The sequence below is a fragment of the Microtus pennsylvanicus genome, chromosome 3 (genome assembly GCF_037038515.1).
Source record: "Microtus pennsylvanicus isolate mMicPen1 chromosome 3, mMicPen1.hap1, whole genome shotgun sequence".
In the NCBI taxonomy this organism is placed as follows: Eukaryota; Metazoa; Chordata; class Mammalia; order Rodentia; family Cricetidae; genus Microtus; species Microtus pennsylvanicus.
The window spans coordinates 125151073-125164441 of NC_134581.1; the positions used below are offsets into that span (position 1 = coordinate 125151073).

Below are 13369 nucleotides of genomic sequence, written 5' to 3' on the forward strand. Positions count from 1 at the left end.
AATGGATTTGAGATACAATTAATATCAAATCTCATAACTGTGATGATACATGGGTAGGAGAAGTGATTTCCAGAGATTTGAGGATAAAACAAAATGTCAGATGGTATAATTGTGGCAAACAGGGTCACCTTCACCTTAAAAGAGATTATAGACAGGGAATTCCTAGAAACAATATTTTTTTCTAAGCATAATCCATTCCTTTCTTCTGGATTATGCCAAAGTTGTTGCAAAGACGGGCATTGGATTATTGAATGTAGGTCAGTGAGGAATATTTAAGGTAATCTTTTGCCATTGAGAAGCTCCACAAGGGGGCCTCTCACAGGCCTCTATGCCAAATCCAGTTCAGTCATTTTCTGTCAACGTAGAGGAAACTCCTTCCCAGAACAATTTAAAAACCTAATGCCTATTGTAAGAAACCATGCTGCTCTGGATAATAGGACAGCTATGGAAAAGAGAACAAAAATTCAGGAGAAACCATACAGCAGGTATTTTGGCAAACTTCTATAAATAGACAAAGGCAAAATTTAAAAATATAAATAAATGACATTATTATTGAATGTCTCATAGACTCAGGTGTCTTTGCATTCAAATTGGCTTCTTCAGGATGTAAATGTTCAGTTTTTAGAGATTGGAATTTTATCTCAGGTAAAGCAGAGCGTGAAATGGATCAAAGAAGGACAGAGAGGAATATTAAATCTATATGTAGCCGGGCGGTGATGGCGCACACCTTTAATCCCAGCACTCGGGAGGCAGAGGCAGGCGGAACTCTGTGAGTTCGAGGCCAACCTGGTCTACAAGAGCTAGTGCCAGGACAGGCTCCAAACAGAGAAACCCTGTCTCGAAAAAAAAATCTATATGTAGCTAACATAGCAAGGAATTTGTGGGAACATTATTTGTTAAGTAATAAAAGACTCAGGTTAACATTCCCCCAATCTTAGAAACAAACCATTCATTAATGTATTTTTCTGGAAAAATAACTACAAGATGTTATACATAACAACCACCAACCATTCAGTTTGTACAAGAGCGGGACACAACAGTTGCTGATATTGCAAAGGAACTAACAGCCCTACCTTTAAAATGGTTGACAGACAAACCTATGTGGGTTAAGCAATTGCCTTTAACAACAGAGAAACTTCAGGCTTTAAAACAGCTGGTACAGGAGCAACTAGATGCTCAGCATATTAGAGAATCAACCAGCCCTTGGAATTCTCCTGTATTTGTTGTTAAAAAGAAATCTGGAAAATGGAGAATGGTAACAGATCTAAGAGCTATTAATAAGGTGATTCAACGAATGGGCTCTCCACACTATGGCATTCCTTTGCCTTCTCTATTGCCTAAAGCATGGCCTCTTATAGTTACTGATTTAAAAGATTCTTTCTTCACTATACCTTTACAAATAAAGGACAGAGAAAAATTTGCCTTCACAGTGCATACTTATAATAAGTATTAGCCTGCTAAGAGGTATTAATGGAAGACTCTCCCACAGGGAATGTTAAATAGTCTCACCCTGTGCCAATATTTTATAAATGAGCCATTGGAAATGATACATAAGTAATATAGCCTGAATCTACAATTTATTATTACATGGATGACATTTCACTGTCTGATTCAATTGTAGATACTTTATAAAGAACATCTGAAGAAGTAAAATTTTTCCTTGTTGGAGATTACAAATTGCTCCTGAAAAAAAATACAAAGAGGAGATTCTATTATTTAGGCTATAAATTAGGTTTACAAAAAATAAGAGCCTAAAAGATGCAAATTAGAAGAGATCAATTGCAAACTCTTAATGACTTCTAAAGATTGCTAGGAGACATTTCCCATCTATGACCCACCATTGGGAGAGGTCCTGATGCCCTGATTAATTTAAACACAACCTTACATAGTTACAAGGACTTAAATAGCCCTAAGAGAGGATTGACTTTGATTGAAGAGAAATTACAGAAGGAACATGTGGATCATGTGGACCTGAATCTTAACTACATTCTGGTCATATTACCCTCCAAACATTTCCCATCAGACATTTTAATGGAGAGGGAAGATACTATCTAGAATGGATCTTTTTATCATATAGATCAAGTAAAAAAATAAAAACTTGTGTGGAAACTAACTTACGTAGTTAATTCTAAATGGAAATTTGAGATTTTTGTCAATTAGTAGGAATAGACCCAGCAAAAATTATAGGACCTTTTAATAATGATGAAATTGACAAATTATGGGCAGAAAGTGAACCCTGGCAAAGAGCTTACAATAATTTTTGGGAGAGATTAACAACAATTATTCCAAAAGCAAGAGGAGTCAACTTATAAAGGGAACTCTCTGTATTCTTCCTCACCTTGTGCAGGTCACACCAATAACTGGAACTCCTACATTTTATACTGATGCAAATGAATCAGGAAACGCAGGCTACAAATCAACAAAATTAGGTGAATGGATCAAAGCCCTTATGATTCTTTCCAAAAGTCAGAATTATTTGCTATTCTCATGGTACTAAGAATTTTAAAGAAACTCTCAATATAGTTACTGATTCACAATATGAATAAAAAATTGTTTTGCATATTGGAACAACTAATTTTATACCAGATGATACAGAATTGACTTTTTTATTTACTCAGTTACGAGACACAATCAGGAATAGGAATCTCCCCATATACATAACACACATCCAATCCCACACATGTCAGGGAGGTCCTCTAACACAAGGTAATGCAGAAATCTGTAGGCAGAGGCTGCTTGTTTGTTCCCGGCCACTCAGACCCTAAAATGATACTATTACAACACTGCTTGGCCTATTAGCTCACACTTATTATTGGCTAGCTCTTATATCTTAAATTAACACATTTCTATTAATCTGTGTACCACAACATGATTGAGGCCTACCAGTAAGGTTCTGTCCTGTGTCTGGCATCTGTCTCCTGTGGTGGCTGCGTGGTTTCTCATTGACTCTGCCTACTATCTCTCCTCTATCTGCTTGGAAGTCCCTCCTTGCCCTATTCTGTGCTGCAATAGGCACAAAGCAGCTTTTTATTAACCAATGGTATTCACAGAATACAGAGGGGAATCCCACATCAGAAATTGTTCTATTATTGACTGGAAATATGCTGAAGGCCTCAAAATTTCATTAAAAAGCATCATGTCGATAATAAAGATTTTTGTTTCTCATATATTTATTTATTTATTTTTATGTATACAATATTCTGTCTGCATGCCAGAAGAGGGCACCAGACCTCATTACAGATGGTTGTGAGCCACCATGTGGTTGCTCGGAATTGAGCTCAGGACCTTTGGAAGAGCAGGCAATGCTCTTAACCACTGAGCCATCTCTCCAGCCCTAATAAAGGTTTTTAAAAAAAGACTTTTCCATCACATGGCAACAAGCCAAAGAAATTATAAGGAAATGTTTTACTTGTTCTTTATACACTCAAACACCACTACCTGTAGGAAGTAGCCCAAAGGGTACTCAAAGGAATGAAATCTGGCCAATGGATTTTTTCCATTTTGTAGAATTTCAAAAACTAAAATATGTACACTACACCACTGATACCTATTCAGCTTTTCTGTGGGCAACTACTTTGAGTTCAAAAAAGGCTTTTTAGGTAATAACACATTTGCTAGACGTTATGGCCATCATGGGTATAACTGTACAAATAAAGATAGACAATGCTGGGCTGGAGAGATGGCTCAGTGGTTAAGAGCATTCCCTGCTCTTCCAAAGGTCCTGAGTTCAATTCCCGGCAACCACATGGTGGCTCACAACCATCTGTAATGAGGTCTGGTGCCCTCTTCTGGCCTGCAGACATACACACAGACAGAATATTGTATGCATAATAAATAAATAAATTTAAAAAAAAAAGATAGACAATGCTCCAGGGTGTGTCTCTAAGAAAATTAAATCATTTCTTGCTTATTATAATATAAAGCATATTACAGGTATACAACACAATCCTACAGGCCAGGAAGTTAGAGAAAGATCAAATCAAACTCTAAAGGATATGTTAAATAAACAGAATGAAATGGTAAGACCCCAGCAGTAGATTGAATAATGCTTTATTAACTTTGAATTTTCTAAATGTTAATGAGAAAGGACCAACAACTGCAGAGAGACATTGGAATGTAAAAAAAAAAAAAACCCTACAGAATTAAATCAGCCACTATACTTTAAAAAAGTACTGACCTCAGAATGGAAATCAGGATATGTGTTACATAAGAGAAGGGGGTTTGTTTTTGTTTCCACAGGAGAAGAAAATCTATGGATACCATCAAAATTGATAAAGGTTTGATTTGAACAGGAGAGGCATCTTGATTAGAAGAGGTTCATCAAATAGCAAGGCCATTTAATCTCAACTAATGTATAAAACTAGCAAATCCTTTTCATTTGACCAGATCTAACTTGCCAAAAGACAATCTCCCTAAAATTAGTGTTGGGGAAGGGTTTTATTTCTGTCTTTTCAGGAGAATAAAGGTAAAGAATCTGAAGACCACTGAACAAATGAGACATCTGAAGAAAAAGGAAAATTCATCCAGAAAAAAAAAAGTCTCAAGATAAAGAGTAGATAGACTTATTTGTATATCAATTTTCCAAGAGGATAAAATTCATAAATCTTCCCAAATTTTTGTTTCTGTTGTTCCCTACAGACATAATGCAAATGGTCTTTTTGTAGCCCCAGTCCTTAAAGATTAAAGCTGGCTTTGGAGTTGAGAGTGTGGCTCCCTCCTTCTCTAAAGTCAAGCATGCTTATTAAAATGAAATCCAAAATGTCCCCTGTCATAAGAGCCACCCAATGTGAGACAGAAGAAAAACAAAAATTTAAGGACTTTTTTATTGACACTACTCTCATAATTCTTTGGTTTTATATTGACCCTTTGAAAGCTTTTCTTAAGGTATAAATTTTATATGATTAATACATATCTATATATATACGTTTTGTTATGATATTGATGATCCTATAGAGTACCAACTAATTCTAGAAAAAAGACTTCATCTACCTTCCTGTACATAATTTTGGGTTTGAGCCTCTATCAGTTTTCTGCAGTAAACCATAATGCCCCATAATGACTATACCTTTTTTTTTTACTTCTTACTGAGTCGCTGGCTATGTAGCTGGGTGACTGCCCCTGGAGTCCTCCTCCTTCTCTCACTCCTTGTGCTGTTTGCTTATTCTCTCTGTCTGACAGCCCCACCTATCCTTTCTCCTTTGTACCTATTGGCTGTTCAGCTCTTTATTTAACCAATCAGGTGTTTTAGGCAGGCAAAGAAACACAGCTTCACAGAGTTAAACAAATGCAACATAAAAGAATGCAACCCATCTTTGCATCGTTGAACAAACATTTCACAGCATAAACAAAAGTAATAGATTTTTAAATAATATTGTACAACAGAAAGGCATCCAACATCCTTGTGATTGGAGCCCAGTGGGGGCAAGAGGAGCTTCCTAGCACACCAGTGTGATTTTCGTTGTAAAAGGAGACAGCAGGGAACTCCACAGTGGCACTTATCCAGTATAGGAGAGGGGGAGAGAGCAGAAGAAAAAAGGAGAAGTCCAGATGGGTGTAGCAGGCCAGAGGCATAGCGGGCTTCATGAGCCAGAGAAACTCGTAGGTGCCCACATGGAGGGCAGAGCAGGGTAGAGCCCAGAAAACAGGTAGAAGAAGCAGCCACTGAACAATTGAACTCTTGATGTGGGAACCAAATTTTGTGGGCAGCAGAAGTCAGCAGAATCAAATGATCCATACATACCTTGTAAGAGTCCAATCAGCCGATTGGTTTGGAGAGGCCTTAGAAGGGAACTCATTTATACCACTCCTGGGTTTCCACATCAGATGAATGACACAGAAAAGGAAGGGCATTACTGCTTATAATGGAGGAGAAAGTTTATTATAGACAAAAGGGAGAGCATAGTCAGAGGCAGAGAGGTCTGGGAGAGTCCAGAGTGAACATGACCAGACTGAGCCAGGCCATGTGAAGAGAGGGCAGAGGAACAGAACCAAGAGGCCATGAGAGTAAAGGGTAGACCAAAGTGCCAGGTAATGGTTGAATTATATAGGGAAAGGCAGCTTGGGGAGGGAAGCCCAAACGAATACCTGGGCTGGAAAAGTTTAAGACAGGAGGTGGGATATGCCAGTCAGGAGGACCCTGTAACAGGGAGGGACTGAGGGATGCTGGGAGAACCTGGCAATCAGGTCTGTCTGTCTTGGTATGTTAAGTAGGTACCTCAGCTATGTGGGTTTGAGATCTAGCAAGCACGTAGAAGTGATGCAAAAATTCTAGACCAGGGAATATGCTTACATGCTCATGAAAGTGTGTAGAAAATCTTCTGAAATTCTACCTGAATTCATCACTTTCACAGAAATCAACTTAAAATGTTTTATCTCTTTTTTAAATTGAAAATATTCTTCTCACAATACATAGCAACCACAATTTCCCTGCCCTCCACTCCTCCTAGTTCTCCACCTCCATCTCCCCTCCTCCCCTTCAGATCCACTCCACCTGTCTCCTCTTCAGAAAAGAGCAGGCCTCCAATAGACAACAGTCAAACAGGACAAAACAAGATACAGTAAGACAAGGCGAAAGCCCCGATACTGAGGCTAGACAAGGCAACCCATTAGAAGGAAGAGAGTCTCAAGAGCAGGTTAAAGAGCCAGAGAGACACACCCACTCCTACTGTTTGGAGTCTCACAAGAATACCAAGCTAACAGCCATAACGTGAATGCAGAGGATGTGATGCAGGCCCATTTCTGTTTCTGTGAGTCCACGCGAGGCCATGTGAGCTCTTGTAAGCCCATGCGAGCTCTGCTTAGTTTAGAGGGGCATGTTCTCCAGGTGTCCTCTATCCCCTCTAACTCCTACAATCTTTCTTCACACTCCTCCACAGGGTGCCTCGATCTCTGAGGAGAGGGACCTGATGAAAACCTCCAACTTAGACTCTTTCTCCTCATATGTAGCTGTGAGTCTCTGCACCTCCTCCCATCTGCTGCCAGAGGAAGCCTCTCTGGTGATGACTGGACAAGGCACCAATCCTAGGTCTCTGGGCTGTCCAGTCTCTGGTTCCTAGCCATCCAAGCAGTGTAGGACATGGGCTCCCTCTCCTGGTATGACCCTCAAGTTAAACTAAACATTAATTGGCTACTCCCCCAAATTCTGCACCACAAAATATTTTCCATCCATTTTTATTCAAACAGAATCACATCCAACAATCAGGTTAAGCCAGATGTGGTAGCTCATGTTATCCCAGTGTTCAGAAGGCTGAGGTATGAGAACCTCCAAGTTCCAGGCCAGGCTGGACTACACAGCAAGACCTTGTCTCAAAAATAAAATAAAATAATGTCATCTGGTTTAGACATTTCTGAGCTGGGTTTACGACTGGAGATTTCATTGTCAGTAGCCACTGATGCTCTTGATTCAGGACCAGGTGATGGGAAGGAATACAACAGTTTGCCTTGACTTCCTAAAACACATTATTATTAAATACAAAACAATGAAAAAGCAGCAGGAACAAGGAGGGCTCCTGTATCACCCAGTCACCACACCAAACACTCCATTGTTATCATTAACTGAAGTGAAGCTTGTCCACACTGGTTCATCCAAAAATCCCCTAAGTTTTATGCCCTCTCATCCTGAAACTAGAAATCCTACTTCTAGGAAGGTCCTTTTTTTTTTTTTTTTGCCTATAACTGTGGTCTAAAAACTAGTCCTATGGCTTTAGGTGATCAGAAAACTCAAGCCTTTCCTTAAAGGATGGTTCTTCTCGTGCCCACTGACCTCCTAGTGAATGCGCTAACCTTAAAGATGACGGGTGCAGCAGGATGAAGACATCAGGGGAGACCAAGTCTGCAGCCCACCACACATCCACCCACAATGCACCCTGCCAATCCCCTCTCCACCTCATCTCTACTCGTTTTAAACACAGGATATTCTTCAAGTCATCATGGTCCCCTTTCCGGCCACCATAGTGATGCTTGCATCATTCCCTTTCCTGAGAAAGTCTACCTATGTAAGAGCCCCAGGAGTCTGTTCTCATGTTAAGTCTCTTTCCGGGCCAAGTGGGCTCAGTTCCCACAGCCCTTCCTAACACTGCTGTCCTTCTATGAGGGGCGGCATAGAAATAACATATTCTTGTCACAGCACTGAAAGCAAAAACACCAAAGAGGCTAACTGAACTTCTGCCTCACCTTGTACAACTCAAAACTGCCTGGGATGGAAACAAGTATAGTCTTAAGATTTCAGCAAACATTTATGAAAAAAAAAAAAGTCATCTCCTTCAAGTTATAGAAACAATTTTAATGCAGACAGTCAATAGGGCATCTTTTGCATTGCTCGCAAAATTTCATCTCTTTCTGCTGCCGTAGGCATAGATGGCTCAACTCCATTTTGTCTTCTTTGGATCATGACAGAATTCTGTACATAGGCATAGAAGAAAGCATCAAAATCAGTCATGTATTAAATGGCAATAACTTGCCAGTAATTTTCCACTGTTTCTTCAAAAAGAAAATTCTAAAACCTAAGGGTTTCCCTCCCTCCCCCAAGACAGGGTTTCTCTATGTAGCTTTAGAACTTGTCCTGGAACTAGCTCTGTAGGCCAGCCTGGCCTTGAACTCACAGAGATCCGCCTGCCTCTGCTTCCCAAGTGCTGGGTGAAACCTAAGTTTTAAAACTCCAAAACCTACTTCTGGAACTCCGGATGTTTCAATCTACTAACATTTACTTACACTGAAGTAATTATTCCCACAGAAAACATTATCAGCCCGAGTGGGGTAGGAATATGCCATGAAGTATATATACAAGAGTGTATACAGTTCCCCTACAAGAGCTGGGCATGATTAAGTGAGACTAATTATCAGAAAAGGAAAAGGAAGGAGCTGGCTATAGTACTCAAGGAAACAAATGAATTATCAATGTATTAATCACATTTTAACACTATAATTGCTGTGGGAAAGGAGACAGAAATGAAAGTCTAAGGGGATGTATGACATCAAGGTAAACTATACTTTCTCCTCTTCTTCAGGAAACACAAATTTATAACAAGGTTATTTTATGATTGCAGATACTTCCCTGGGAAGACTTATTTATATTGAAACTGAAGCATTAACCCTTACACTAGAATAAAACAATCTCTCAAGGACCCCATAGGGTTGAAATACTACACGGGAGGTAAGGCTGGAGGTTAAATTTCCCTCCAGCCATTATTGGAAAGAATGTGGGTTATTGATTGATATCAGCTTCAGTCAAGAGCCAAGAGCAGAGTTTTAACCAGAAGCGTGCCAAAGTGGGCTTACCCAGAATCGCCGGCAGTTTTTGTACTTCAAGAAGTAATTTGAACATCTTTCCCTGGCATAGTTATTTTCATCCATACATCTGGTAGAAGCATCAGATTCCTTAAATATGTAAGAGAGTCGTCATTTAAAATGTGGAATGTGATCTAAAAAAGACCCCAACACAAAGGCTTCTGAAATCGCTTCCCCTCTGAGCAGATGGGAAATGGTTTATTTTCGTTCATATTTTAGTGGGTAGACTTATAAAACCCAAATAATATAGCCAACTATTCCAGAAATCACTCAACTTAAAAAGACATCTTTTTTTTCCAGTCCGGGCCAGTTTTCTAAGTATCTGATCACACGAGTCTGAGCCAAAGCACTGACTGTGGTCATTTGTCCCAGAAGCTGAAGCGAGATCTACCATGCGGAGCATTGCTCCACAGCAAGCGGGAGAAACCTGTCTCCCAGCTCATGGCGCGCTCCTGGCTTTCCCCAATTCTCATTTTGACTTGATGTTTGATCTTAACGCTCGTTTTGAGATTCCAGGTAAATTACACAAGTAAGTGATCTACATCAAGGCCACCTAAATTAACAGCATTCATCTAGATGCATTTTTGGCTATCGTTCACTCCATTACGCAAGCGTACTATTACATATGCAGTTTTAATAGTTATCATTAATGTGACTTCAAAAAGAAAGTTAGCAGCACGGGGCCGTGCATTTGAAATGAAGTAGGTAGCACTGGTAATTAAACTTAAGCTGCCTGAACTAGAAGCGGTTTGGACAACGAGCTTCAAAAAAAAAAAAAGGTATGGCTATGAGAAGTTATCAAAATAAAGTTTCCAATAGGTAGACAATCTGTTTCACCATTCTAAGAAATATAACTTATCTAAACAATATTTGCATACTTAATAAAGTTGTTGGAAACAGAGTATACAGACCAATGGGTATATCCTGTATAGTGTGTATGTCTGAAAAGTCCATACAGGAGGGTGCCTTAGTGCTCCACATGGCCACAATACGATGACTTTTGTATTTCTCAGGAGTGGCAAGGACACAACAGAGTGTTACAAGTTATAGCCAATTAATGTGAACAAAAGGTTATTATTTCAACACAATGTTGTTTTTAAGATACCTTTGTGAGAACCATTAAGCTTTAAAATAAGCTAATTGTACCGGCACCCTATGACTCAGCCAGGTTGTCTCAAAGACAGATTAAATAACTGTTGTGATTAAAACCATTGTTTTTAAGAGTTTGCTGTGCTGTACCACGTTTAGATTTTAAGATTTTCCTTGGCGTTACATATGCTGGCCAAGCTTTACAGCGACAACCAAACGCGGCTTCCTTCACAACTAAGCAAAACTGAAGAAAAGAGTCTTTGTTAGCTACATTTTGGTCATTTTTAAATGTCAGAGTGAAATAAAATACACTGGCCAGGAATATCTTTTTCATAGAATAATACTTTATTCAATAACTGTCGGAAACAAACGCCAACAAAATTAAGAGCGGTTTTCCCAAGTTAACACTCACGACAATGAAAAACAAACCACCCTACCGACAAGCAAGGGTTTATGTCAGGGTCCCTCAGGCGCCGTGTGACCAGGGGCATCTTGTCTTCTCACTGCAGACACCTGGGAGAAAAACAGGTCAGAAGGAAACGACCAGAAAACATCACCGGCCTCACAATCATGGAAAACTTAACTCTCTAAGCAGAAGGTACTTTAGCAGTGAGTATCTCGAAAAGCCAAGTGGTGAGCGTTCCAATGAAGAGTTTTCTTCCAGCGCTACCTCTACTTAAAGGCCACACCCCTGGGCTGGAGGAAGTCAGGGAATGCTACTGTGGCTCAGTAATTTTCCAACTGGAGTCTTAGACATACAGTTCTGCAAGAAGTCTTGACTGATTAAAGACAGTACACTTCCCTGAGAGCCATTCAGCTATCCCAAGGAGAGGACCACACTTCAGGAAGTAAAGCTGTCTATCAGTCATGGTTCAGGACAACTGCGCCTCAGAATCCAGCTCAAGAGAAACTGGTGACAATTCTCTTCAAAGAAAACAGCAGTAGTCTCAGCTACTTCAGAGTCATCTTTATTTGTTTCAATACATTGATATGGCATTAATACGCAGCCCACCATCTTTGAAAAAAAAAATCCCTGCACCAAGCATAAGGCGCTGATGTGGCATACATGCCCAAATCCTGCCCTAGTTTAATCATTTTTCTACCTAAAAATCAAAGTAGATTCCAGAGAAACAAGACAATATGATGTTCACAATACCACTGAACTAAAAAAAAAAAGACAAAAACATGCATGGGCATTTTCAGAGAAGCTAGAATTTTTGTATGAAATGTCACAAAAATGTTCAAAGAAATAACATATCTTCAGAAAAAGTAATTCAAGCCCCTGAACGCCAGATAAGTAAATGTATTCTCAGTCAATGGTCACCCTATCCAGTTCCTTCTATACTGAGAAACAGCCAGATGTCTAGGCTAAAGGAGTCTAACCCTTCTGTGGGATAGAAAGGATGGTTCTGATTATTCTTCAGTTCTTTAACTTTCAGTAATTACCAAATAATTATTTTATTTCATGACCTTCATTGAAAATATCCAGCCAATAGAAGCATCTTGACAGAAACTCAGTACAGAGTCCAACTGTATCTAGAAACCTTTGCTCCTCGGAGGGCAGATTGTTACAGGACTGCCTCTTCCTAAGAGAAATAACGGGTCTAAGAAAATTTACCATCTTCTCTTCCATATCTATCCTGTCATGTCTTCACAGAACTCTGCTTGATTCTTCATACACCAGGCATATAATAATCTCAGCAACAATAAGACACAAACAGAACTCAAGCTCTGTCCTAACCACAAAGGGATTCTGTTCTGTCAGTATCATCTGCCAGAAAAATCTTTAAAAATACCTACACAATACAGGTATCAAATTTGCTGCTTCGAGCTATTCCCACTTCGTTGTCTTTTATTCTGGATTCTAAACACAAGTCACTTTAAACATGGATTTCCGAATGCCCCCTCCTTCACATGAATCCCTGTGTGAACTGTTCAGGAAGAGGAAATGTCAATTTACTTGGTAGAGTGCTGCTGAAGGGCGAGATGGAGTGCCCTGCTGAAGAGGCCTTATCTGCTGACTCTTTGAAGATTCAGGAGTGAACAACTGTTACAAAGTTCTACTACTTCCAAGTGGATGGATATTCAGAAAGAAAGAAAAAAAAAATCAAAGGTTTGAGGGAAGGTTCCAAACCTACAGCACACGTGAGGAATAACTCTAAAATCTACTCTAAGGGGCAAACTGCTTACCAAAAGAGTTCCTGATGCCCGATTCCCACTCTCCTCGTAGCTTTGATCCGTGGTGGGGGAAGGGCGCGTTACTGAACACGTCCAGGCCCCTAGGCTGCTCAGAGTCAGGTCTGAGAGCTAAATCCGGAAGCAGAAACACACCACGCTGTAAACCTGGGTACAGAGAATCAGGGACATAAAGTCAAAGTACACACCACCCCGAGAACTGGGAGATCGGAGGAGAGCCCAATGCATGCGACTCCCGGACCGCCTCGCCTTCCGGGGTGCCGCTCCGCTGTGTCCGACCGTGGACACCCGGCACAGGTGAACACGACACGGGGGCTGGGGAGTGGGGGGAGCAGCAGAGCGCGGGGACCCGGGGAGAGCAGGGCAGAGAGTGACACTATCCGGGGTGTCCAGACCTGCATGGGGTCACCTTCCGCTGCCCCAGCGGGATCGCGTAGCGCGAGCAGCGACAGCGGGGCACGCCGCAGACGATGTGGCCCCGCGAACTAGGGTCGGGCTCCTCCGCTAGTGTGGTCCGGGGCCTGCGGTGGAGGGAGGGAGGGGCCGACGACCACTCACCACCGGTCGCAACTCCGCCAGCACCCGAGCCGGCTCCAGCTCCAAACACGTCAGTGGCTCACGCAGCAGGACCTTAAGTAGCGCGCACCCCAACGTGCTGCCCCCGCGCCCCCCGTTTCGGCCTGTCCAATCCACTCGCGGCGCTGCCAGATTGACAGGCGCGCGGGACTCTGTGCGGTGGGGGCGGGCCCTGTTCGCTCCGCCCCCGGGCGGTGGGAGGAGGGCCCAGGCAGAAGGAGTG

At 41.2% G+C, this 13369-nt stretch overlaps 1 protein-coding gene across 2 annotated transcripts; it reads right to left on the reverse strand.

Annotated features, from left to right (window-relative positions):
* Positions 1-8210: 8210 nt before the first annotated feature.
* Chchd7 (coiled-coil-helix-coiled-coil-helix domain containing 7) lies at positions 8211-13254 on the reverse strand. Of its 2 annotated transcripts, none has more exons than XM_075967033.1 (5): positions 13129-13254; positions 12565-12717; positions 10812-10887; positions 9277-9375; positions 8211-8398 (listed from the first exon to the last, which is right to left on the reverse strand). In XM_075967033.1, exons 3-5 carry the CDS (start codon positions 10863-10865, stop codon positions 8294-8296), a joined length of 258 nt encoding a protein of 85 aa, XP_075823148.1. In that variant the 5' UTR covers positions 10866-10887; positions 12565-12717; positions 13129-13254; the 3' UTR covers positions 8211-8293. The 2 variants fall into 2 exon arrangements, with proteins under 2 accessions (XP_075823148.1, XP_075823149.1); XM_075967034.1 differs by lacking the exon at positions 13129-13254 and adding an exon at positions 12966-13122.
* Between the last annotated feature and the right edge of the window lie 115 nt (positions 13255-13369).

What these genes read in the sequence shown, in the direction of transcription:
- Chchd7 (XM_075967033.1), bottom strand. Translation starts at nt 10,865, where the DNA reads ATGCCCCTGGTCACACGGCGCCTGAGGGACCCTGACATAAACCCTTGC. An exon ending in ACATAAACCCTTGCTTGTCG is followed by an intron (nt 9,376 to 10,811) that starts GTAGGGTGGTTT and finishes TACATATTTAAG; the next exon opens with GAATCTGATGCTTCTACCAG. An exon ending in AAAACTGCCGGCGATTCTGG is followed by an intron (nt 8,399 to 9,276) that starts GTAAGCCCACTT and finishes GCCTATGTACAG; the next exon opens with AATTCTGTCATGATCCAAAG.